Source organism: Pithys albifrons, chromosome 25 (assembly GCF_047495875.1).
Source record: "Pithys albifrons albifrons isolate INPA30051 chromosome 25, PitAlb_v1, whole genome shotgun sequence".
NCBI lineage: Eukaryota > Metazoa > Chordata > Aves > Passeriformes > Thamnophilidae > Pithys > Pithys albifrons.
In genome coordinates this window covers 5,337,701-5,364,881 of record NC_092482.1, presented here as the reverse complement: position 1 = coordinate 5,364,881, position 27,181 = coordinate 5,337,701, and the positions used below count along the sequence as shown (strand labels likewise).

Below are 27,181 nucleotides of genomic sequence, written 5' to 3'. Positions count from 1 at the left end.
CGGGCGGGGTTGGGAATGCTGTGCCCGGCCCGGCGGGACCGGGACCCCCTTCCCGGAGCGGCGCCGGCAGCCACCGGCCAACTCCGGGCTCGGCGCGACCTGCAGCGACACTCAGAGGCGGCTCCGGGGCCAGCGCCGGGCACGGGGACCGGGGCCGCTCCCGGGGCACCCTCCGGCCCGCGACACCCTCCGGCCGCCAGCGAGGGAAAGGTCGGGCTCGCCCTGCGCTCGCCAGGGATGACCCAAACTCATTTATACTCATTTAATTAGTCATTTATACCCCGGCCCAGACCTGCCGCTGCCGATCCCCCTCCCACTGCATGGAAATGTCCAAAAACACCCCAGAGTCACCCGGGAGGACAGACCCATCCCAGAGCACCGAAAACCTGCCCGCCCACCAAGGAGCATCCAAAGCTCTGCAGGTGCTGGTTTGCAGGGAACGGTCAGGATTCTGCACATCCTCCTCTCTCATCACTGGGACAGGGAAGGCACTGCTGGCACCAGGAATTCCCTTTGTCCATTAAAAACATCCCCCGGGTGTGAGCAGCACAGGAGGGCCTGGGTGTGACAGCAACAGCCTGAGTTTAGGCTCAGCTTTATGAATTTTAATCCAGAAGGATTTAACAACAGGCTCTGCCATTTGAGGGTTTTTGGCCCAGATTTTAATACATTTGGAGACACCCTGGAAAAGCCTGTTCTGATGTGTCATTAACCCCCCCTGAGCTGGTGCCACCATTGTCCTCACTCCTCCCCAGGTCCCCCAAGCCCCAGCACAGGGTCTGTCTGCTCCCCCCTTGTCCCCTGGGGGTTCAGGACTAATTCTGTCCCCACTGAGGGATGATGGCCAGAGCTGGACATGATCCTCAGCAAGGACACTCGGGATTTAAGCTGAAGGAGGGGAGATTTAGATTGGAAATGAGGAAGGAATTCCTGGCTGGGAGGGTGGGCAGGCCCTGGCACAGGTGCCCAGAGGAGCTGTGGCTGCCCCAGCCCGGGGAGTGTCCCAGGCCAGGTTGGACAGGGCTTGGAGCACCCTGGGCTGGTGGGAGGTGTCCCTGCCCATGGCAGGGGTGGGATCCTTAAGTTCTCCTCCATCCCAAACCATTCTGGAATCCTGTGATTCCATGGAGTTGTTGGAGGATGTTCTAGGCTGGGTTTAGAACCAGAGACCTGAGAGCCCCTTCCAGTGCCCAAAGGGGCTCCAGGAGAGCTGGAGAGGGACCTGGGACAAGGGATGGAGGGACAGGACACAGGGAATGGCTTCCCACTGCCAGAGGGCAGGGACAGATGGGATATTGGGAAGGAATCCCTGGCTGGGAGGGTGGGCAGGCCCTGGCACAGGTGCCCAGAGAAGCTGTGGCTGCCCCAGCCCTGGGAGTGTCCCAGGCCAGGTTGGACAGGGCTTGGAGCAGCCTGGGCTGGTGGGAGGTGTCCCTGCCCATGGCAGGGGTGGCACTGGGTGGGCTTTGAGGTCCCTTCCAACACAAACCTGTTTGGGATTCCATGACTTCAAAGCCCTTCTCCACCCATCCCTCCTGCACACACCAACCCCAGCTCTGCTTCCATGAATGAATTTTCCTTCATTCATCCACAATCTGCAACATAAATCAGCAAATCCCATCCCCAGGGAAAACACTTCACTGGCATTGTGGTGAACTGGCCAGAGCTGCTCGAGGGAAGCATCTTACAAGTTATTTATAGCTAAAAAAAGAGCTATTAAGCTTGGAATGCACTTCCCTGCAGCCTGAGCCCTGAGTAAGGGCAGAGGGAAACCCTTCCCCTTGCCCTGCCTCTGAGGGCAGGTTTCTTTCCTGCACCACCTGGTTCAGGAACACCATCTGGTGTCCCAGATGTGGGAGGTTCAGACATGGAAATTCAAGACATTGTATCAATGACACCCTAAAACCCTCCCCAGCCTGAAGAGGAATCCAGGCCCAGCCTTGCAGTGTGAGACTCCAATAAGGCACCTTCAGGAGGGGGTGGAGGGGTGAGAGGCCAGATTTAATTCATTTTTAATAATCTCAAACTGTTTTGAGTGGGAAGGGACCTTAAGGCCCACCCAGTGCCACCCCTGCCATGGGCAGGGACACCTCCCACCAGCCCAGGCTGCTCCAAGCCCTGTCCAACCTGGCCTGGGACACTCCCAGGGCTGGGGCAGCCACAGCTTCTCTGGGCACCTGTGCCAGGGCCTGCCCACCCTCCCAGCCAGGAATTCCTTCCCCATATCCCATCTAACCCTGTCCTCTGGCAGTGGGAAGCCATTTCTCCTTATCCTGGCACTGCCAGTATAAAAAGATCTCTCTCCCTTCCCTTTATGTGCTCACAATTATTAAGTATTATAATACTACTTAATTCAGCAGAACTCAGACTCGTGCTGGGAACAGGTCACAAGCCACAAATCTTTAGTGATGCTGCCTCAGACATGATCCCTCACATTTGGTGCCCCCAAATATCATCCCCAACGATGCTTTGATGAGGGGATGATCCCACCCCTCCCTAAGCAAAGGGAGAACCTGCCCCCAGCATGCCCAGGATGGGCCTCAGTGGCTGAAAACAGGAGACAGAAGGTTTTGAAAAAAAAATTCTTTATTGGAACTCATCTGAACATCAGATATACCTGGTGTTGGTTAGCAAGAACCGTTTGTACATTTGATATTGATGGTGCCAAAAACCCAAACAGCGACTGACTGGAGGAGATGGAAATTAAGAATAATAAAATAAAATAAAATAAAAGGTTGGAGAGGTCAAAATGTGAACAGAAAAGGGAAAAATCAGCCAGTCCGAGAGTCAATGTGAAGGCAAAGTATTTCCTGATAAAACAGAATCCTTTTACAAAATATAAATTTTGTAAGAAAAACGTGGAGAGGGAAAAGAGAGACAGAGGGGAAAGGAGAAATAAAGATGAGCAGGACAGAGATGCAGAAGCTTACACTGCCCAAATGGCATTAAAACCTACTGGAAACCTCACCAGAGAATGGAACATGCTGGAATACACCGTGCTCCACCCCCCAGGACTTTGGAACCACGGAGGAAGCTCCCTGCGAGCTGCACTGGGCTATTCCAGAGGGCCAAGCTGTCCCACGTCAGGTGGGGAACAAAAAATTAAAACACTGATGCAGCAGAGTAAATATGGACAGTCAGGGGCACCTGCTCTTCCCATCAGTGCAGGTGGGGAGGGAGAAAACATTTAAAATCTAGTCTATCTGCAAACAAGAGCATGCAAGTCAGGCTCGGGGGAGCCTGCGCCGGCCCCTCCGCCCATGGACAGCTCCAGCCCACAGGAAAACCTCCAGGGAGCTGCTTCCCAGGGGAGCTGAGGCCTCGAGGGTTGAAAAATAAACCAGCAGTCTGTACATTTTGGGTTTGGTTGGTTCAGTACAAATGGAATCGAGGTGGCTGCTCGTGCTCCGCCCGCACAGCTCCGGGTTCGGGGCGGAGGAGGAGGAGACAAACTGGGGTTTGGGCACCTCCTGGTAACAAAAATGGCTGTCCCTGCTGAACTCTGCCGTCCCTCAGGAAGTGGAAAGCACATGTTTAGGTAGTGTAAGCCTTTTTCCTTTTATTTAGAATACCCTCTTTTGTTTAAACAATATTCCCCCCCCAGGTACAAAGTTCGGCCAGTAAAGGTTACATGGAAACTGGAACACGCCTCGTCTGCAATACAAGATGCACCGGATGAGGAGGTTTAAAAACTTTCCGAGCGAAAAGTAGAACCAAGAAGAAGAAGAAAAAAAGAACAAAAAAAAGTCTCCTAACATTTTCCCAAAGGTTTCACTCTCCTGTCACACACACTCTCCAAATGACAGCTAGCAAATTCAACTCTGCAAAGAGAAAACAGAGCCACGTCACTCGGGAGGAGAGGGATGGAGCTCAGGGACACGGAGAGCCTGGAGCGGTGGGGCTGGAGCTCCAGGGCCCTCAGGAGGCTCCACTCACCTATGTCAACTTCTTGGCTTTGTTGTAGAGCGAATCCACTACTTTGCTCATGTTCTGGATGGTCTCGAGGGCAGCCTCGTACGTTTTGTCTACGGGGGGTTCGTCGAAGATGATCAGGACGCCCTCGCCCTGGTCCAGGATGCCTGTGGGAAGAGCTGCCCTCAGCACTGGAATGCTCCATGGATCACACCTTCCAACAGCAGGAGTTCAGGGATCCAGCCCACAAACATCCAGTGGGCTGTGCAGCGTTTGGGAAGGGCTCCTGTTGGGCTGGACTGGCTGAAATCAGGCACTGGAATGGGCTGCCCAGAGAGGGGGTGGATTCCCCATCCCTGGAGGTTTTTCAGCTGAGCTTGGCCGTGGCACTGAGTGCCATGATCTGGTAAAGGGACTGGAGTTGGACCAAGGGTTGGGTTTGATTATCAGAGGTCTCTTCCAACCCAACTGAGAAGAGCAATGAGGCTGGAGAAGGGACTGGAGCACAAGTGCTGTGGGGAGAGGCTGAGGGAGCTGGGGGTGTTCAGCCTGGAGAAGAGGAGGCTCAGAGGTGACCTCAGCACTGTCTGGAACTGCCTGAAGGGAAGTTCTGGCCAGCTGGGGGTTGGTCTCTTCTCCCAGGCACTCAGCAATAGGACAAGGGGGCACGATGGGCTCAAGCTCTGCCAGGGGAAATTGAAGTTGGAGATGAGAAAGAAATTCTTTGCAGAGAGAGTGCTCAGGGATTGGAATGGGCTGCCCAGAGAGGGGGTGGATTCCCCATCCCTGGAGGTTTTTCAGCTGAGCTTGGCCGTGGCACTGAGTGCCATGATCTGGTAAAGGGACTGGAGTTGGACCAAGGGTTGGACTTGATGATCTCGGAGGTCTTTTCCAACCCAATCCAATTCTATGATTCTGTGACTGGGGGCAGGATTGCATCAGCATTCCCAGGATAAAAATACATCCCAGAGAATGGCCTGGGAAACCATCCAGGACAAGCTCATTCCTGCCCAGTCCCTGCCTCCTGTGTCCAGTGGGATGGCTCAGCACAGCACTGGAGCAAGACTAAAGAGCTGGTTTGTAATGGGACTGTCCCCAGGTGCCAGGAAGGCTTTACCCTTCCGGATTGTTCTGTGCCCAACATGCTCCTTCCAGCCATTCCCCTCACTCAGCCACACCAGGGCCTTGGGGACTGACACAGGGACAACAGAACCAGAGCAGAGCTGGTTCCTTGAGGGATTATTTGGGCAGCAGCTCTGCTGTGGGCCCACCCACCCCAGCCATGGGGGTGCCCCTTCCAACACACAGATCAGTGTGGGCACAAACCAGTTGGGAAAGGTGACCACGTTCCCAGCCAGCTCCAAGGGGAAGAGCCCCTGGAGGTCCCACACCCTCCTTGGATGCTGCCACAGCACAGAGGGACTCAACAGAACTCCTGATTTGTGAAAAAATCACCCTTGGGTTTAAGGAAGGTGGATGGAGCAGCAGGATGAGCCTTCCTGGCTGTCCCCTGGGATGGAGGAACAGGAAGAGCCTTCCTGGCTGTCCCCTGGGATGGAGGAAGAGCCTTCCTGGCTGTGCCCTTGCATGGAGGAACAGGAAGAGCCTTCCTGGCTGTGCCCTGGCATGGAGGAACAGGAAGAGCCTTCCTGGCTGTGCCCTGGGATGGAGGAACAGGAAGAGCCTTCCTGGCTGCCCCCTGGCATGGAGGAACAGGAAGAGCCTTCCTGGCTGCCCCCTGGCATGGAGGAACAGGAAGAGCCTTCCTGGCTGTCCCCTGGGATGGAGGGGCAGGAAGAGCCTTCCTGGCTGTGCCCTGAGCTGAGCAGGGTGGGCTGAGCATCCTCAGGGTTCAGAGGAGGAAGAGGAGGCCAAGCACAGGCACCAGGGCAGTCAGGACTGAGGGATGCAGAGACTCACCATGAAACTTCTTGTCCAAGATCATCTGTGACAGTTTCCTTTCTACCTCAGCCTGAAATTGGAAGCAAAAAATCAAAAAAGTCTCCCAAAACTACATGAAAACTTGTGAACTTTACTGCCCCACACTGCACAGCCCTGGTGGGACATGAGCACTGCTCAACAGCAGCTGTTTCCTCACTGAATGTCAGGACAGGCTCTGACACCACCACCTGCTTTAGAAGCCTCAGGAAATTAAGGAGCAGCTTTTAAGAAGGAGAAAACCAGGATGTCCTGCCCCTTGATCCACAGGTGACACTGAATCTGCCATTTCAGACAGGCTCTACTCCTGGGGGGATCTGGAACACTCCAGCTCAGTTCAGCAAGGATTTAGGCAAGAGCTGGCCAAGTTTTATTTAATCCACCCAGCACCAGGAAGGCCCAGGGGAGGCAGCTCCTCTGCAGCTCTCTGGGCAGAGGGGACACAGTTGCAGAGCAGCTTTTACTCCAGGTATTAAGGATGGGCTACTCTAGGAAAAGACTGTGTGCCAGGGGAGGTTTAGGTTGGGTATTATGGAAAAGGTTGTCCAGCCCTGGCACAGCTGCCCAGGGAGGTGGGGGAGTCACCACCCCTGGAGGGGTTTAAAAGCCACGTGGATGTGGCACTTGGGGACATGGTCAGTGGTGGCCTTGGCAGTGCTGGGGGATGGTTGGACTGGATGATCTCAGAGGCCTTTTCCAACCTCAGTGACTGTGTGACCACAAAGCTGAGCTCACTCAGCTCACGTCCAAACCTGGGGCCTTAAGGCCAGCACAGCACAGCCCTCTGGGATGCAACTGCCTGGAATTACAGGGATTTTCCTCCACCTTCTTCTGGCTGGGATTATGTGTAAAGCACTTATTGCCACAGTCAGTGTGACACACACAGCCCTGATGACACTGCAGGGTGATTAGAAGGATCCTGCATCTTAAGGGTCTAAGAAAGGTTCCCCTGGGCACACTCAGGGATTAAACACAGGGCAGCAGGGAGGGCTGAGCCAGGCAGGGCAGGAGCTGCTCCTGCAGCAGAGGAAAAGCTGTCTCCAATGAACAGCAAGAGCTGACAAAGGGAGTTAAATCCATTGAGGGAAGGGGATGTTCCAGCAAAGCCTTGAGGCCTGATGGGAACTGCCCATGTTAAAGTTCAGTTCCCAAGGGTGGTATTTGCCTGGGAATGCTGTGGAGCTCATCTGTCACACTTCATCTTTAGCTCTCAGTGGCAGATGTCATTTAACTCTGATTTCTCTGCCCTCTTAAGATGTGCCAGTGATTTCTAGTGATGTTCTTACCTTTGAGAGCTTGATGAGGCTGGATATGTGCTCAATCTGTAAGAGACCAACAGTCAGGTAAATCTTTAGCTGCACTTTTGACACACAACATGGAGCTCTGTGGCTCTTTGGAACAGCTCAAGGGCTCTGGGCTAAAATCTGCACTGGCTTTGTCCTCTCTGCAGCTTCAGGTCCTTTATGTCTAATTTTAACTGAGGATGGACTGGACACCTAAATCCATTTCCCTCTGAAACATGAAGCATTTAATCTCCAAGATCATGGCAGCTTTGCCCACACCCTGTCAGAGCTCATCAAAGAAAAACAGTTGCCTTCAGGGTTCAAAGTCACCTCTCAGTGAGCAAAAGGGAAACAGGTGGAAAGGCCAGTGATGCTGGAATGTGGTTTTCCAAAGATCCCCCCAGCCCCCTCCTGATCAGTTTTCAGCTGAACACAAGCCCTGAGCTCTGGAAATGCTCAGCAGCTCCAAGTAATGAGTATTCCATGAGGGAACAAGCCCCTCACCCCCCAGCAGCAGGGGACAGAGGCCCCAGCCCATGATGTGCTGCTCAAACACTGACCTGTACTCTGGAGAAGGGTTCAATGACTCTGATCAGGTTCTGTTCCAATAAATTATCATAGAGCTTGGCCAGGTGAGTGTTTATGATGGGGTCGTCCCTGAGCTCCACCTTATAGTCTGTCAGGGCCTGTGGAGACACAGAGGGGAGAATAAATCAGGCAGGAAACAAGTCCTCTGAGGATGATCCCCCTCCCCTCCCTGCCCAGCACTGTATCATGGCCAATCCAATCCCTGACTGAGCTAAAAGCCAGGGCAGACAGCCCAGCACCTTCCACCTTCCCACTGCTGGAGCTCAGCAAGCCCAAATCTCTGCTCCACACACAGGATTGGCTCCTGACATGAGAACCCTCTTGCTGGAAAAATTCTAGGAGGATACACATCCCAGTGAAGAGCACCAAAAGGAAAACTGCTTCTGAGCTGGCTCTCCAAATAGAAAAAGTTAAAAAAATAAACGGGTTCAAACAAGTTTATCCCCCACGCTGCGAAAACCAAACGGGTTGATTATTGAGGGCTGTTTGCCTGGTGCACTGTTGTTTTCTATCAATGTTTCCATGGTTTCCTGCTGTGGGATGTAACAGCTCCTACAGCTTTCCAAACCTGGCATTTCTGACTGGTTTCTGTCCAGCCAGGCCCCATTTTCTGTCTCCTGACTCACCTTTTCAAAGTCTGCCAGCGACCGGTTCTTGCTGGCCTGTGCCACACATTTTAGTGCTTCTGTCTGGGGGGAAAGAACACCAAAAGAGGTTATTTTTTCTGGAATCTCCTCTCACTGAGATTATGCAAACTGTGCAGTATCCTGGGCACGTGCTTAAGCAGCAAAGCAGGAATGTTCCCTGTGCTACAGAGCCCTGTGAGTGTCACCAGCACAAGGCAGAGCAGCTGCTGAGGGGGGAACGTGCCCAACAGCTGCAGGACAAGCATGGAACAAAGTGCCACAAAGCCCCCGAGTTCTGCAGCTCTGAGATCAGCAGCTGCAGCTGGAGCAAGTCTGAGACTGTTCCTAAGGAAAATGCACCTTTGGGCACTTGCTGAATGGAGGTGGCCATTTCCAGCCCTCAGGGTGAGCTTCTCCCCCTCAGCACGGCCACATCTCCTCTGCTGAGTGCCAGGGGCATGGCAGCAGTGCCAGGGGCATGGCAGCAGTGCCAGGGGCAGCTCACCATGGACAGCACCAAGCAAGAGCCTCAGCCCCAGTCAAACTTCCCCCACAGGGAGTGGGGACCCCACCAAAGAACAGCAGAACACCCGTGTGGTGAGAGGGCAGGACATGGCTCTGGGGCACAAGGCCCAGGTTTCTTTTGCCCCCTCTCTTTCTGGGATTGTCCTGGGCAGAGCCAGGAGTTGGGCTCAGTGATCCTTGTGGGTCCCTTCCAACTGAGGATACTCCATGATTCCCACTGAGCTGTGCTCAGAGCTCCCCACACCATTCCCCAGCTGCTGCAGGAACAGCAGGGCACAGCTGTCTCAGGGGCACAGTTTGGAGGACACCCAGGATGGTCATGCCCTCCCTGCCCCTCCTGCCATGCAAAGGAGCCTTCAGCCCACCTGGCAGCCTGAGGAAGGGGATGAGGCAGGATTGGGGCTGCCCTTCCTGATCCAGGAGGGACATCCCCACATCAGACTCCTCCACACACACTTCTCACTGAGCTGCTCTGCTAATCCCCCATCCCCGTGGGCAGGGAAGCTCCTGCTCAGAGCACAGAGCACAGCCCTGAGGGCAGGAGGCTGCCAGCCCAGCCCAGCCCAGCCCAGCCCAGCCCAGCCCAGCCCAGCCCTGGCACACCTGATTCCTGGCCCTGCACTCTCTACAAGCACCCCTGGATGTAGTTCTGGGGTGGCATTCCCAGCCTGGCATCTCAGAATGAACAGGATTTAACAACTCCTTCAGGACCCCAGGACCTCATGGCTTTGGGCATGAAAAAAAAGCAGGGAGGAGAAAAACAGGGGAAATGAAAGGCACATCCTGGATTCTCAGGCTGTGAAAATCACTGCAAACCCCTCTGAAGGCAACTGACTTCTGGTAATGACTCCTGGTAATTTAATCAGTTCTGGGTTTCATTCAGGACACTCAGAGAAGGGTATTTTGGTATGAAAAGACCAAAGTACTTCACAAAAAGAACAACCCAGTATTCTGAGAGATAAGAGGAAGATAGGAAGGATTAAGTTTCTATACCTGTCTTCCTGCATACCGCAGAGCAAGCTTCCCACTCACTAATGCTTGCACATCTTCTGGGCTGGAGAGGGAGGGAAAGGAACAGAGCATTTATTCAGCAACATGGTCAGCTTAAACCTCAGAGGGCCCCAAAAATTCCCAATTCATAGCAAAGTATTACAATTCAAACAACACCACAGGAGAAGCATTGATTAGGTGATAAAACAGACAGTTCAGAGCCCTACAAACAAGAAGCCTCTCCCCTGGAACTGCAGGAGCTGTTCCTCCCAGAGCCATTTGCCACCTACCTGTTCAGCATGATTTTGCACAGCAACATGTATTTCAGTGCAGTGATGGCTTTTGGGTTGTCAATTGAATCATTTCCCTCAAATGCCTCATAAAAATATGAATAGGCTGTTTTCCAGTCCTTCTCTTCTGCTGCATGGATAATACCTGAGAGGGACAAACCAGAGGTCGTTCTGAACGTGACTGGCAGAGGACATTTGGTTGCTCAGTGGTACCCAGGGAAGGGAATAATCCTTTCCTCCTGTGCCCCCTTTGCCTCATCCCTGCCCTCTCTTATTAGGACATTTTAAGCAAAACAAGTTTGGGGCACTTGAGGTAAGTGCCTGTAAACTGGGTCAGGAACGAGGAGTGGGTCAGGAACAGTTTAATGCTGCAGTGCCTGGGGAGGTGACAGACCATCCACCATGGAGGGCACCACAAATGGGCTGGGGACACAATGCCAGGAGCAATGTCATTACAGCTGGGGAGACAGGTGGGTACCTTGAGGTCCCACCAAGCAGCATTTTCTATTGTTCCCTTCAGGAAAGAACAAACACAGGCACAGCTGTGTGAGGAGGAGCCCTGGGTGCTCCTGCCCTGCTGGAGGCCTCACCTGACTGCATGTCCAGCGCTGCCTGCAGCTTGGGGGGACAGTAGATGGCATTGGCCGTGGTCCGTGCCGAGGTTAAGGCTGCTCTTGCTTTGGGCAGGTTGCTCAGGGCATGGTAGGTCTTGCTCTCCAACAGCTGCACTTCCACCAGCAGGGCCTTGTCATCCATCTTTTTCAACTCCCGAAGCAGTTGGGAGCCTGGGAGAGGGGAGGGACAGCTCTGTCACCTGCCCTGCACCAACACACCCACCCCGAGCTCTGCAGGGACACCCTCCCTCCCCCAGGCTGTGGAGGGTTTCAGGAAGGGAGGTTTGGCTTACACAGCCTGTGCTTCCCAGAACAAACAAAGGAGAGGGGACAACAGTGGTGGCAGTGCCAGGTCACAGCAGGGCAGGGAGAACACCTGGGTGTGCACAGCAGGCTCTGCAGCACAGAGGCCCAGGGGGTTGTCCCCCTGAACCCCTCCCCAGATGGGTCACCTCTCACCCCAGAGCTGCAGCACTGCCTGCCCCCACACCAGGACCCTGTGGGAACACTGAAGGACTTCCCAGCAGCTCCTAAGAACATGGGATGAGGAGGGAATGTTTCAAGCAAAGGACACCTACAGGTCACATTTAGGAGGTAAGTGTGGACAGCCTCAAAGATGCCAAGACAAACTGTCACATCAAAGCCTTGTGAGCACAGAATGAGCCAGTCCTGGAGGAAACCTGTCCCCTTCTTTCCCCCCACCAAACTAAAGAGGGAACTTAGGGTGGGCAGAGAAGAGAACCTCCTCCTCCTCCTTTGCTGTGCTCAAGGAGCTGAAACTACATAATTAGGCAGAAAAGAACAGATTATCCCCAGAAACATTCCAGAGAGAGACTTTCTGCTTGCACTGACTCCCACAACCCCCACCCCATCAAAATCCTGAAGGTACAGCCCTCCCCAGCTCCCCATGCTGTCCCACCACCAACCCAAGGGATTCCATCAATTAAGCACAGCTTGGAGTGTGGCCTCTGATCAGTTTAAACCTGAGTTCATTATATTTCCATATGCAAATCAGTTCTAACTCCATCATGAATTCCATGTATCACAGCACTTAACTCGATGCTCTGAGCAGATACAAGTCCCTCAGGTGGCTCCAGACATGGCACAGCTCAGGGTAAGTAGTTGTGGGTGCAGTTTGTGCCCATCTCTCAGCTCTTCCAGCTTAAACCTCAGAGCTTAAACCTTCATTTCCATCTCAAACCTTGACTTTCAGCAGTCATTTGCAGAATGAGCATTATTAAAAGCCCCAGGGGAGCTGTGAGCTGACCTGCTTCACTCTGCTCTGGGGCAGAGCAGGAGCTCACATGGTTAATGACCATCTCAGGTGGGGCAGCAGCAAATTCTTGAAGCCTTCACAGCACCTCAGCACCCTGTCTAAGGACACCCACAGGGGTTTTGCCATTTCCCAGCACCACCATTGCTTTACTGGGGCTGTGTCTGAGCAAAGGGACAGTCTGACCACAGCACTGTGTTCCAGCAGGAGTCAAACCTTCATCTGGATACAGCCTCCAAAATGATTGGAAATTAGAAATCACAGAATCCTGGAATGGTTTGGGTTGGAAAAGACCTTAAAACTCATCTCATCCCACCCCCTGCCATGGGCAGGGACACCTTCCATCAGCCCAGGGTGCTCCAAGCCCTGTCCTACCTGGCCTTGAGACCAGGTGAGATGAGTGAGGAAGGTGAAACAACGAGAACAAAGAACTTTTATCACTCAGCTACAGCAAGAGATGGTAGAACTGGCACAGGACTGAGAAATGAACACCCAAATCCCACAAAACTTATCAAGGAACAGGACAGAGCTGATGGTTTCCCTTGTCAAGAGTGATTTCAAAGCAGAGATCTACTACCACCACCTAGTGGGAGCCTCACCTAGTTGCAAAGCTTCTTGGTACCTCTTGGTGTCAAAGTAGAGAGAGACCAGCCTGGCCTGGAGAACAGAAAAGGAACTGCTGTGAGGAAAGCCAGAACAGATTTATTTTGTAAAATGAAACTTCATATTCTTATCTGCACAGACTTCACTAAATTAATCTATATTGGTTACATTATGTAGTCCAGTTGAGCAGGATCTTAAAACCCTGCCTTTTAAAAGAAGAATCCCTAATTTTTAGTGTGATTAATGCCCACCCCTGACACACAAAAAGACCTTGGACAACACCCAAGTTGAGAGGTATTAAATCTGACAGAGGAAAGATGTGACAACACAAGCTTGGGATCCATAACATACCTCCAGAGCCTGGCGTAGGAAAGTCCTCTTCTCTGATTTGGCCCATTCAATACACTCTAAACACAGGTCAACCTTAAAGGGAGCAGAAGGAAAGCAGTCAAGCCTAAAAGTCAAGCCTAATTAGTCAAGCCTAAAAGGTTTTCTTCGTTAGTGCCTTCCCCAAATGCCTCCGAACGACACCTCTGGTGTCGTTCGGAGGCATTTGGGGAAGGCACTAACGATTTACCAGAGTTTAAACTCACAGCCATGCTGAGAATTTCCAATTAAGGAAAACAAATTGCATGTGTTTAAGGCCTAAATAGGTCAGACTTAAAGCAGGATAAAGCAACAGAGGTGCTGAGCTCTGTTTTGGGTGTCAGTGCCACCGGGTGTCAAATCCATCCCTTTAAAGCACAGCAAAGGAACTTGGTGGTTTCTTGTGTTTGTAAAGCTGAGGCTTTATGAATAAAGCACCTCAATTAGAAGAGCCAATAGGTCATCCTGAAGTGCCAGGCTCAGGAATGCCCTTTCCCAAAAACCTCCATAGCAGGACAAGCACTGCAGGACTTGTCAGCTCCTCCTGGCTGTTTATTAGATGTGAACATTTGATGAAAAGCCATTATGAAGTTTCAATTCATTGCAGAGTGATAGCTGGAGCATTTGGAGCTGGAGAAATCTCCAATTTCATTGCTTTACTGGGCTCCTGGGAGTCTTCTCAATGTGTGTTACACTGAGGAAGTAAAAGTGCCTGAGAACACTTCTGAAAGGATTCAGGATTGCAGCATCAACAACCCCACAGGTTACATATCACAGAATTGATTGGGTTGGAAGAGACCTCTGAGATCATCAAGTCCAATCCCTGATCCAACCCCACTGGGATCACCAGATCCTGGCACTCAGTGCCACATCCAGTCTCATCTTAAACACCTCCAGGGATGGGGAATCCACCCCCTCTCTGGGCAGCCCATTCCAATGCCTGAGCACTCTCTCTGCAAAGAATTTCTTTCTCATCTCCAACTGAAATTTCCCCTGGCAGAGCTTGAGCCTGTGCCCTCTTGTCCTACTGTTGGTTTCCTGAGAGAAGAGACCGACCCCCACCGGGGTACAACTTCCCTTCAGGCAGTTCCAGACAGTGCTGAGGTCACCTCTGAGCCTCCTCTTCTCCAGGCTGAACACCCCCAGCTCCCTCAGCCTCTCCCCACAGCACTTGTGCTCCAGTCCCTTCTCCAGCCTCGTTGCTCTTCTCACTTGGGTTGGAAGAGACCTCTGATTATCAAACCCAACCCTTGATCCAACCCCACTGTGATCACTCTGGCACTCCGTGCCCTGGGCTGGTGATCACAGTGGGGTTGGATCAAGACATGGTGGATTCTCTGTCCCTGGAGGTGTTTCAGAGGACACTCAGAGCCACATCCAGTCCCTTCTCCAGCCTCGTTGCTCTTCTCTGGCCCCGCTCCAGCCCCTCAATCTCTTGCCTCAACTGAGGGGCCCAGAACTGAACACAACACTCAAGGTGTGGCCTCCCCAAGGCAGAGTCCAGGGGAAGGGTCACTGCCCTGGCCCTGCTGGCCACGCTACTTTGGATCCAGGCCAGGATCCCATTGGTCTTCTTGGCCACCTGGGCACACTGGTGGCTCCTGTTGAGCTTCCTGTCCCTCAGTCCCCCCAGGTCCCTCTGCCTGGCTGCTCTCCAGCCACTCTGTGCCCAGCCTGGAGCGCTGCAGGGCTTGGGGTGGCCAAAGGGCAGGACCTGCACTTGGCCTTGTTGAACTCCATCCCATTGCAATCAGCCCATCTCTCCAGTCTCTCCAGATCCCTCTGCAGAGCCCTCCTGCCTTCCAGCAGCTCGACACTCCCTCCCAACTTGGTGTCAGCAGCAAATTTGCTGCTGATGGACTCAATCCCCTCATCTCAATCATCAATAAAGATGTTAAACAGGACTGGGCCCAACACTGACCCCTGGGGACACCACTGGTGACCTGCTGTCATCATTTCTTAAGGTCTTGGCTTTAAAATATGTTTGAAAATTACTATTTTGACTAACTGGGTCATATTTCCACTGCTGATACTCCAACGTCTTTTGCAACTGCACCCAAATATCATTCCTTACACCAAGTTACCTTTAGAAGAGTCTGAAGCTGCTCATTTTCTCCTGATGCTTTTAGGAGTCCCCACATCCCACCCCATTTCCCTGCCCTCCTCTGCTCAAAGAGGGCAAAACATTCTGCCAACCACTCGTGGCAACACCACACAGGAGGCACAAGCATCGAAGGGCAAACGAGGCACATTTCCTGGTTACCTGCACTGAAGGGTGATGAGTCTGTGCTAATTTGGCTAATGAGAACATCAGCTGCCCCTCAGCACAGCAGAACCTTGTCAAGCCTGCAGTCTGCCAGTCCCTGTGTGCAGGTTTATGTGGGTTTTGTCCTTGACTTGCTGCTCAGACCTTCCCTGCCTCCCCTGGTCAGTGCTGCCTGGGAATGGCTCCTCCTGTCCTTACCCCATTCCCAAATAACCAAAAAGTGGGGGGAAAAAATAAAAACAACTGATGAGATAGGAATGCATCCTAACTGTGGACTATCTTAAGAGTACCCTGAGCTTTCTGGGGGAAAAGTCCCACCACTGATGTGGTTTACACCTGCAAAACCCTTTCCACTCTCACTCCAGGAGTAACTTTGGTGCCTCTGTGCAGCAAGATGTCCACCCCCATCATGTCTGCAGGTGGAGGAGGGTGAGTGTTACTGACCATCTAATCCCAGCAGCTCCTGGACAGCTCTGAGCCATCACACCACCCCCACCATTCCTGGTCCCAGCTCCCTGAAGCAGGTGTAGCACCTCTCACCTCCCCAGCACTGACCACACCACAGAATACTCCTAATCCTGCACCTCAAATCATGCAGGTTGGAGAAGACCTCAAAGGTCATCAAGTCCAACCTTTTCCCCAGAATGACCACCACTGCCCCATGTCCCCAAGTGCCACATGCACATGGCTTTAAAATCCCTCCAGGGATGGGGATTCCACTGCCCTGGGCAGCTGTGCCAGGGCTGGACAACCCTTTCCATGAAGTAATTTTCCCCAATATCCAACCTGGCACAACTTGAGGCAGCAACACAAACCCAAGAGAAATGCCCAGGGTGGGAATCCCTCCTGACCTGCAGTGGGATGAGGCTCACAGAGAAACCATGTTGTGAATTACAAAACATATCCAAGTGCATGAAATGACATGGATAATTCCTCAGTGTGAAGCAACCTAGGTCAGATAACGTGGGGGTGACAGTGTGTGTGTGGATCCCCTGATGTCTGAGGTGATTGATGGAGAGATTGATATGGAGCAGGTCAGTGTAGCCCTGAAGGAAAGCAGTTTGAGGGCACCTTGAGAGCAGGAGCCACCTGTGCAATGTGGGATACCTTGGAGCCAGTGGAATGTTTCCATGTGTGTTGGGTGAACTGACTGGCCAACAGTTTGATGGCATGTTGGATACAAGGGGAGATAAAAGGTGAAGCTGTAACTAAAAATATTAAGTAGCTGTAAGTTCTAACCCTTCTGATCTCCTCTAGCCCTCATCAGCACCCCCCTTACCCCTACAAATGGAGACCTGTTATGGGTTTAGCCAGATGGGCCTAAACTTAGGTTTTAAAAGTTCAGCTAGGCCTAGGATTGTCAGCTGATTTAAGCTGGGCTAACTAACAGCTGACTTCTTCCAGCCAATAATATTGTATTCCATACCATCCTACATCATCTCAAAGGGGGTAAAATCCAATGTGTGGGAGTGGCTTGGTCAGTTCCATCAGGGCTGCACTAAGAGGACATCTGGCAGCTCCTCTACTATGCTGGGCCCTGCTCCTGTTGCCTCTGCTTGCATTTTGTTTGCATTCAGGGAAGTAGAAGTATTTTGTTGTTATACTTTCTCTTTCTTGCTGAGTGTCTTCTGGAGTGCTTATGAATTTGGAATAATGGGCTTTGTATTAATTGGGAAGTGGGAAGTTATTCCTTGTTATACATGCATAACCTGTGTAAGTGTGTGTTATATTGTAGTTTTCTCTTAATTTTCTCTTCTCTGTATAAACACACGTAGTTTCAGCACAAACCTGGTTTTGAAGGGTTTTTTTCCCTCTCCCTCTTCTCTTCCCTTGGCTGGTTGGGGGGAGGAGGAACCCTTTTCACCCTGTCCTGGACAGTTGGCATTTTCCCAGCTCAGCCCAGGCCAAGACCCCAGAAGAAGACACTGGTGCTGCAGGATCTGAGGAGCTGCAGCCTCACCTCCTGTCCCGTGGCCGCCTCCATGTCCAGGAACAGGTCGAGCAGGGACCGCACCAGGCGTGCGGCCTTGGCTTTGCTGATGGAGTTCAGGAAGGGCCGCACGTACTTCAGGAGTCCTCCCAGCTCTGCAAAACACCCCAAATCATGGATTACAACCACCCACCGAGGGCTGCTGACAGCTCTGCACACAGGACTCATCACATCAAACACCCCATGGGCTGTGTCTCAGTGCCAGAGCAATAAATGGCCCCAAACAGGGGCTGCAAAGGTGGGGGGCTCAGAGGATTCACCACATCAAACACCCCATGGGCTGTGTCTCAGTGCCAGAGCAATAAATGCCACCTGAGGAGAGCCCTGCAGCAAAGAGGGGCTGCAAAGGTGGGGGGCTCAGAGGATTCATCACATCAAACACCCCATGGGCACCCCCTTAATGCCAGAGCAATAAATGGCCCCAAAGAGGGGCTGCAAAGGTGGGGGGCTCAGAGGATTCATCACATCAAACATCCCATGGGCACCCCCTTAATGCCAGAGCAATAAATGGCCCCAAAGAGGGGCTGCAAAGGTGGGGGGCTCAGAGGATTCACCACATCAAACACCCCATGGGCTGTGTCTCAGTGCCAGAGCAATAAATGGCCCCAAAGAGGGGCTGCAAAGGTGGGGGGCTCAGAGGATTCATCACATCAAACATCCCACAGGTACCCTCTCAATGTCAGAGCAATAAAGGCCCCAAACAGGGGCTGCAAAGGTGGGGGGCTCAAAGGATTCATCACATCAAACACCCCATGGGCACCCCCTCAATGCCAGAGCAGTAAATGCCACCTGAGGAGAGCCCTGCAGCAAAGAGGGGCTGCAAAGGTGGGGGCTCAGAGGATTCATCACATCAAACATCCCACGGGCACCCTCTCAATGTCAGAGCAATAAAGGCCCCAAACAGGGGCTGCAAAGGTGGGGGGCTCAAAGGATTCATCACATCAAACACCCCATGGGCACCCTCTCAATGCCAGAGCAATAAAGGCCCCAAACAGGGGCTGCAAAGGTGGGGAGTTCCATCCCCACCCACCCTGCTGGGGCTGCAGCTCCCCAGGTACCACCACTTGGAACTGCTGTTGCCTCAGGCATGTTTTAAAAATGTAAGAATCTGCTAAATGCTTTGAGATTTCCCTGTAAAACTGAGTTTGGACTTTAAGTGTGTTTTTATTAACTCAGTTTGGTGCTGGAGCAGGAAGGGAGATCCAACCCCTGCTGGAAAATTATATTCCCTAACACTCCAGCTACACCTTTACCTGACCAGCTCTTACCACACTTTATTTCTGCTTGTAATGGGTATATTATAAACAAGTCTTTAGAAGAGGTGGGAAAAGGAAAAGTCCTTCTCTGTGAAGAAACAAGTCCAGTGTCATTCCCAGAAGGTGCCAGTCAGGGCACAGCAGCTCCAGGGCCGGGAGTGACGCTGCAATTGCACAAGTGAAAAGTCTCCTACAACAAACACCACGTGGCCGCTGGGGCAGGCCCCAGGCAGGGCTGTTTACACACTGGGAAGATGATCCTGCAGCAGAGCAGGGCTGGGGCTGACTCATAATTAGGGGCTTTGCACTCAGGTCACACCTGTTTGCCCCAGATCTCTGAGTCTCACCCAAATTTCAGGTGGATCTCCCAGTACTTTGTTTACAAGATTCAATAATAAAAGAAAAACCAGAACTTGTAGTGACTAATTCTGGAATCCTCAAAATACTCTATATCAAACTGGTATGGAATCAAAACTAAAATAAGAGACTAATCTAATTTTATTTCAATTAGTATACGGAGGAGTATCAGGAATTTCACTTTGGGAGGATTCCAATAAAACAAATGAAAACAAGGTTTCTCCCACATTTCATTTAGCAGTAATGCAAAAAGAATTGTCACAAGAACATGTTACTAATACCTTAAAATTATTCCTCATTTTTTTTTCTTTTTTGACCTATTTAAGTTTAATCAAGCCTGATACAAACCATTTCTTACACTCTTAAGAAATAGAACCCACTTTTTTTCAAATTCAACCATTCGTGGTGATCACAGAATCCTGGAATGGTTTGGGTTGGGAGGGACTTTAAAGTCCACCCAGTGCCACCCCTGCCATGGGCAGGGACACCTCCCACCAGCCCAGGGTGCTCCAAGCCCTGTCCAACCTGGCCTGGGACACTCCCAGGGCTGGGGCAGCCACAGCTTCTCTGGGCACCTGTGCCAGGGCCTGCCCACCCTCCCAGCCAGGAATTCCTTCCCAATATCCCATCTGTCCCTGCCCTCTGGCACTGGGAAGCCATTCCCTGTGTCTTGGCACTCCTGTGGCTTTGCCCACCTCACTCCTGAAGTCCATTTAACCCCCAGGACCACTCATGGATGCAAATCCCAATGGTTTCAATCCAAGCCAAACACTCTGGTTTCACCCACAGCAAACCAACCCCCACAACAGCTCCTTCCAACACATCAGTCCTGCTCAGAGCTCCTCCCAGGGATCAGCTGGGAAAGATGGGCTCAGGATCTGCCTCATGAGGCTCTCCCAGATCCTCCAGCAGCCCCAGGCAGCTCCAGCCCCTCAGGACCAAGAGAGTCACAGCTTTAGTGCCCAACACACTCTGCCACACAGGAACTTCAGAGGAAAAAAGGACAGATCAGGTGGAACACACTGCAGGATGTGTCCATTCCACTGACATGCTCAACAGCTGTCCCAGAACTCACCAAGAGCTGAAGTCAACATCTGGAATCCAGCTGTGGATTGTGCACGCTGCACATTCACCCACAGGGGATCAAAGTTCCCACAGAAACTTCTCTTCCCTACCAATGAATCCATCAACTATTTTTAGGATTTTGTATTTTTAAAGTCAATGCAATGCCTGGTAAAGGGGTGTGATTGACAGCTCTGGAGAATTGATGAGCAGCAGCTCTGGAAAATTGAGCTTTCTGCTCATCCACGAGGAAAATGCTTCCCTGAGCTCACACAGCAAGGATCCAAATCCCTGATCAGTTATTCCAACCCTACAGCTCAAAGCAAGGCTACAGAAACCTGGAGCTGTCATAAAAAGTAGTTAATCTGGAAGTTTATCTGCTTGATAAAGATGAAGGATGGAAGAGGGTCATTTGTATTATTGTTTTTGTAAACAAAGGCTGTAGTCAAGGAAAGTCACAGAATTTGAGGGGTTTGGGTGGGAAGGGACCTCAAAGCCCACCCAGTGCCACCCCTGCCATGGGCAGGGACACCTCCCACCAGCCCAGGGTGCTCCAAGCCCTGTCCAACCTGGCCTGGGACACTCCCAGGGCTGGGGCAGCCACAGCTTCTCTGGCCACCTTTGCCAGGGCCTGCCCACCCTCCCAGCCAAGAATTCCTTCCCAATATCCACTTCCAGGGATCACAGAATCACAGAATGGATTGGGTTGGAAAAGACCTCTGAGATCATCAAGTCCAACCCTTGGTCCAACTCCAGTCCCTTTACCAGATCATGGCACTCAGTGCCACGGCCAAGCTCAGTTGAAAAACCTCCAGGGATGGGGAATCCACCCCCTCTCTGGGCAGCCCATTCCAATGCCTGAGCACTCTCTCTGCAAAGAATTTCTTTCTCATCTCCAACTTCAATTTTCCCTGGCAGAGCTTGAGCCCATCGTGCCCCCTTGTCCTATTGCTGAGTGCCTGGGAGAAGAGACCAACCCCCACCTGGCCACAACTTCCCTTCAGGCAGTTCCAGACAGTGCTGAGGTCACCTCTGAGCCTCCTCTTCTCCAGGCTGAACACCCCCAGCTCCTTCAGCCTCTCCCCACAGCACTTGTGCTCCACTCCCTTCTCCAGCCTCGTTGCTCTTCTCAGTTGGGTTGGAAGAGACCTCTGACATCATCAAACCTTGATCCAACCCCACTGTGATCACCAGCCCAGGGCACTGTGTGCCCTGGGCTGGTGATCACAGTAGGGTTGGATCAAGACATGTTGGATTCTCTGTCCCTGGAGGTGTTTCAGAGGACACTCAGAGCCACATCCAGTCCCTTCTCCAGCCTCGTTGCTCTTCTCTGGCCCCGCTCCAGCCCCTCAATCTCTTTCCTCAACTCAGTGGCCCAGAACTGAACACAACACTCAAGGTGTGGCCTCCCCAATGGGCAGCCACAGCTTCTCTGGGCACTGCAACACCTCAGACCTGTCTCAGAAGTTGCTAAAACTAAACTTGGGAAGGTGACAGAGCCTTTCCCACAGCAGCAGCACCCCCTGAGCTGGGGTACCCCTTCCTTCCCCCCCACAAAGCACATCCTGCTGATCTCACTCCAATTTATCAGCACACAACTGGCTTGGTAATGTCACCAAATTCAGTTTCTTGTACCCAGAACAGTCACTCTGCAGCTCAGTGTTTCCTTTCACACACTACAAAGACATTTCCCACCTGCTCCTTCACAACCCTGGCTCTGAGGAGTTAACATTGCCATTTCCAATTTCTCAAAAAACAAAAAAAAAATCCATCAGTTACTCTGGGAAAACCCTGGAGTTCTTTATACTTGTGTAAAACAGACTTAAACTCAACACTTGCCCAAGGTGAGCAGAGCTGAGGGCCCAGCAGTTCTGCTCCCAGTGCTGCTCCCCAGCAGCACATCCCACTCTGCCCTCAGGACACTCTGGGGGTGATTCCCCCTCTGTGGCCCAAACACTCCCATCTCTTGGGGCAGCAGCAGCACCACGTTTGGTTTATTCTGCACCAGCAAACAGCAGAGGGCAAAGGGCACTGGCACAGCACAGACACCCACCCTGAGCTGCCTGGCTTAGGACAGGGGCACTTCCAGCAGGTCCCTTTCTCCCTCTCTCTCTCTCCAGCAGGTCCCTTTCTCCTGCTCCATCCTCCCTGTGGGAATGTGGGGCTGGAAGGGTTTATGTTTCCCCAGCAGGAACCAGAGGGGACAGCTGAGTGAGGTGACATGAACAGCACCTCTGTTCCCAACACTGCTCCAGGGCCCCTCTCCTGTCCCCAGCCCTGTCCAACTGCAATCCACAGTGGGATTGGGATCTGGAATGCTCAGAACAGGGGTGGGAGTGGGCCCAGCAGCTCCATGGTCGAGTCAACCAGATGTTCCAAAGGCTGGACAGTGGGACATCCAGGGGCATTTCACAACAAATACAAACTCTGATGTGGATCTGCTGCTCCCTGAGCTTTCCAGGAGCCACTCCAATGTCAGCTCTGGTGTCCCAGCCCAATTCCAGTGGGATTAAACCTCAGCCCACCAGTGCCAGACTGGAAAGCACACACATTGCTCTGAACCACAGCTGTGCCCAGGCAGAACACCCCAGGGCTGCAGCCTGGCCAGGGCACACTCTGGGCACAGAGAGGGGGTGTCACCTCCACGTGAAAAGTGTCCCCAGAAAGCAGGAGCACAACCCCAAACTGCTGAGTGCAAAATAACCAACCCCTGCCTGGAGGAAACACAGCAAGAGATTCCAAATAATCACTGACTGGAGAACTCAAGTGCACCCCTGTGCCCTCCCAGGCTCACAATGGAGGGACTGTCCCATCCTGCTCCCACGTGGGGCTGGGCAGGGCCTGCTGATGTCATGGCTCAGCAGATAAATCAATTAATTGTGAGAGGAGCTGCTGGGGAGAAAGGATTTGATGGGCCAAACCTTTCCATTTGAAACAAGGCTCTGAGGTAATTAAAAACCAATCAGGAGAACCTTCTCATCTCAGACATAATGACTTAACAAAACTTTAATCACTTGTACAAAAACACCAACATGTCCAAGGGCCACAGACTGAACTGTCCAACATTTGGGACACTGGGCCAAGGAGGTTGAGATCAATATTTGATGTTGTTTGTATTTAGTTTAGGGTGTTTTTCCAATTGAATTTCTGCCCTGTCTCTGAGAGAACATTCCCTGCCAAAAGCTGCTTCTCCTCCTGTCCCACTGAACAAGGAGACTCAACCCAAGGCTGCAGCACCTCCTGTCCCACTGAACAAGGAGACTCAACCCAAGGCTGCAGCACCTCCTGTCCCACTGAACAAGGAGACTCAACCCAAGGCTGCAGCACCTCCTGTCCCACTGAACAAGGAGACTCAACCCAAGGCTGCAGCACCTCCTGTCCCACTGAACAAGGAGACTCAACCCAAGGCTGCAGCACCTCCTGTCCCACTGAACAAGGAGACTCAACCCAAGGCTGCAGCACCTCCTGTCCCACTGAACAAGGAGACTCAACCCAAGGCTGCAGCACCTCCTGTCCCACTGAACAAGGAGACTCAACCCAAGGCTGCAGCACCTCCTGTTAGTTCAGGAGGATCCAGGGCTCACCTTCTGCCTGCCCAGTCTTGGCCAGCAGCGACCCCAGCTCCAGGATGCTCTGTTCCTTCACTTGCACTGCTTCCTCATCGTTCTCCTGGACATCTCGTTTCACTGGGGGGAAAAAGAGCAGGAGAAGCTGCTTTTAGTGACTTTGCCAAGGCCAATCCCTGCTGGTCAACTCCTGGAGAGGAGCCCAAAGCAGGACCTGCTCCACCAGCCCCTGGGGAGTTCAGGCCAGCCCTTGTCCTATTGCTGAGTGCCTGGGAGAAGAGACCAAGCCCCACCTAGCCAGAACTTCCCTTCAGGGAGTTCCAGACAGTGCTGAGGTCACCTCTGAGCCTCCTCTTCTCCAGGCTCAACACCCCCAGCTCCCTCAGCCTCTCCCCACAGCACTTGTGCTCCAGTCCCTTCTCCAGCCTCGTTGCTCTTCTCAGTTGGATTGGAAGAGACCTCTGATTATCAAACCCAACCCTTGATCCAACCCTACTGTGATCACCAGCCCAGGGCACTCTGTGCCCTGGGCTGGTGATCACAGTGGGGTTGGATCAAGACATGTTGGATTCTCCGTCCCTGGAGGTGTTTAAGAGGAGACTCAGAGCCACATCCAGTCCCTTCTCCAGCCTCGTTGCTCTTCTCAGTTGGGTTGGAAGAGACCTCTGAGATCACCAAATCCAACTCTTGACCCAACCCTACTGTGATCACTCCGTGCCCTGGGCTGGTGATCACAGTGGGGTTGGATAAAGACATGTTGGATCACCAATTCCCTCTGCCACCCCAGCTCTGGACAGTGTCACTCAGCCTGGCCAGCTGGGCAAGGGACATTCACAGACAGCCCCAAACAAAGGGCATTTAATGGGATTTGGGGAGTTATTCCACTCTGGGATTGCTGATGGTGCTGCTTTGGGTATGAAGTTGAGACCCTGGGGGTGAAATGCAGCTCAACATCAGCTCTGAGGGGTGGGGAGGTGTCCCCCTCTCAGGTGTCACCTGCTGGCAGTGCCACCACACTGTGCCAGGTGAGTGACTCTGTCCCCAGGCAGGGAAAGGGATAAATGACACCCAACAGCAGCAATTCCAGGTGAGTTATCCCTTTCCTTCCCTGCCACCACCCCAGCACAGGGAACTCCCAAACTTCCACACAAACAGAGCCCAAACCCGAGATCTAAGGGGACCAACCCCTCCCTCTGCCCCTGGGCCCAGACTCAGCCCCTGGAATTCACCCGGGGCCAAAAAGGGGGGAGAAAACAACACGTTGGGCGCTCCTGGTGCCCCCAAACACCCCCAGGCTGCGGGTCCTGCCCGAGCCTGAGCCCGGGAGCCGAACCTGGGGACACCAAACCCGGCACACCCAGCACGACACCGAGGGGACACCCGAGCACCGAGCCCGGACAGCCCCTCCGAGGGGCCACCCGAGCACCGGGGGGGACAGCGGGACACACACGGCCCCTCCGAGGGGCCACCCGAGCACCGGGGGGGACAGCGGGTCACACACGGCCCCTCCGAGGGGACAGTGGGTCACACACGGCCCCTCCGAGGGGCCACCCGAGCACCGGGGGGGACAGCGGGTCACACACGGCCCCTCCGAGGGGACACCCGAGCACCGGGGGGGACAGCGGGTCACACACGGCCCCTCCGAGGGGCCACCCGAGCACCGGGGGGGACAGCGGGTCCAACACGGCCCCTCCGAGGGGCCACCCGAGCACCGGGGGGGACAGCGGGTCCAACACGGCCCCTCCGAGGGGACAGCGGGACACACACGGCCCCTCCGAGGGGCCACCCGAGCACCGGGAGGGACAGCGGGTCACACACGGCCCCTCCGAGGGGACAGCGGGACACACACGGCCCCTCCGAGGGGACAGCGGGACACACACAGCCCCTCCGAGGGGACACCCGAGCACCGGGGGAGCCCGTCCCGGCACCGCGGGGTGACAGCGGGTCACAGCCCCTCCGAAGGGCCAACAGATACCACAAAAGCAGAGAAGTGCCGTTTTCACACCAGTTTCGAGCGCTCTCCACTCTCTCCCCCCGCAGCCCGAATAAACAGAGTTCCCGAGCCGCCTCCAAACCCCCAAGCCGGGGCAGGCACAACGACACGGGGCGAGGCTCCCCGCCGAGGAGCAACAACCGAGCGGCCGCAGGCGAAAAAGCTCCTCGAGCCGGAGCGATCCCACCCGCGGGTCCCGGGGCAAACCCCGCCGGCCCCCCGAGCGCCCACACGCCGGGGCTCGCACCGAGGCCCCGCAGGCCCCGCAGGGCCCCGCGCCGGGCCCAGGCCGCGCAGCCCGCCCGGCGCGCACGGTGAGTCAGCAGCGGCGCGGGGCGCGGGGCGGGCCGGGGCGGGCAGCGCGGGGCGCGGGGGGCGGCGCGGGCGGCGGTCCGGGCGCTCACCGATGGAGTGCAGGATGCCGATGGAGGCCTCGCGGTCGGTGTGGAGCAGGGACTGTGCGCGCTGCAGCTCCAGCACCGCCGCCGCCGCCATCTTGCCGCCCCTCCGCCTCGCCGGCCGCGCGGAAGCTGCGCCGCGGCCACGCCCCTTCCGCGCGCGCGGCATGGCGGGAACTGCGGGCGGGGCGGGGCCTGGCCGTGACGTAATGGATGGGGCGTGGTTTGGCGGTGGGAGAAGGCGCTGATTTGCTAAGGCCGAGGAGGGGCGTGGTTCTGGAAGGGGGCGTGGTTTAACGGCTAGATGGGTTTGGAGGGGCGTGGCCTGCGAAAGTGGGAGGAGTCTGAGACTGAGTCAGTAACGGGACATCGCCGTGGTGGGCGTGGCTTCGTGTCTGAGGGGCGTGGCTATGCAAATAAGCGGATCGAAGGCGTGGTCTGTGGAAGGGCATTTTTGGCGGGAAAAGTGGGCGCGGTGTCGTGGGGGCGGGGCTCAGAAAGGGGCGTGGCCATGTACATGGGAAAGTGGGCGTGGCCTGAAGATTTGTGTTGTGACTGCGATTGATGGGCGTGGTCTCGTGGTGGGCGTGGTCTGTGAACGTAGGCGTGGTTTTTAAGTGGGCGTGGTCTGTAGAGGTGGGCGTGGTCTGGGAGTGTCCGCGGGAGCCTCATCCTGTCCCGTCCCGTCCCATCCAAGTGGGGGCAGAGGGGAAGGGGCACCGGCCCGAGGGACCCCCAGCGCGGCCTGTGCGGGGTCCCGGCCCCGACCCCGCCGTGGGGCACCCGCTGTGGCTGCGGGGAGGGTGCGGGTCCCACCCGGGACCCTCCACCCGTGGGCCCAGCGCTGGAAGGGGGTGCTGCAGCGTGGGGGCACAGCGATGGCCGTGTCCCCCCGGGGGTCCCAGGGGATGCCACGGCCCCCGCAGCGCCCCAGATAGCCCCGGGAATGGGGGAGAACCCCACAGGGCCATGGCACTGGTGAGAGCAGGGCCCGTGGGGGATCCTGTCCCTGTCTGCATCCCCCTAGGGAGAATCCTGTCCCCATCACACCGAGGAGGATCCTGTCCCTGTCCCCCCGGGGAGGATCCTGTCCCCATCACACCGAGGAGGATCCTGTCCTATTCCACCAAGAGGATTCTGACCCCCATCACACCGAGGAGGATCCTGTCCCCATCCCACCAAGGAGAATCCTGTCCTATTCCACCAAGAGGATTCTGACCCCATCCCACCGAGGGGGATCCTGTCCCTGTACCCCTGGGTAGGATCCTGTCCCCATCACACGGAG

The 27,181-nt window shown here is 54.2% G+C and overlaps 1 protein-coding gene across 1 annotated transcript; it reads right to left on the bottom strand.

Annotated features, from left to right (window-relative positions):
• Window positions 1-2,566: 2,566 nt before the first annotated feature.
• Window positions 2,567-26,046, bottom strand: PSMD11 (proteasome 26S subunit, non-ATPase 11). Its single transcript, XM_071577501.1, has 14 exons — window positions 25,903-26,046; window positions 23,524-23,625; window positions 17,235-17,359; window positions 12,994-13,065; window positions 12,639-12,696; window positions 10,743-10,937; window positions 10,153-10,297; window positions 9,866-9,926; window positions 8,348-8,410; window positions 7,694-7,819; window positions 7,137-7,172; window positions 5,833-5,884; window positions 3,937-4,079; window positions 2,567-3,821 (listed from the first exon to the last, which is right to left on the bottom strand). Exons 1-13 carry the CDS (start codon window positions 25,991-25,993, stop codon window positions 3,937-3,939), a joined length of 1,269 nt encoding a protein of 422 aa, XP_071433602.1. The 5' UTR covers window positions 25,994-26,046; the 3' UTR covers window positions 2,567-3,821.
• Between the last annotated feature and the right edge of the window lie 1,135 nt (window positions 26,047-27,181).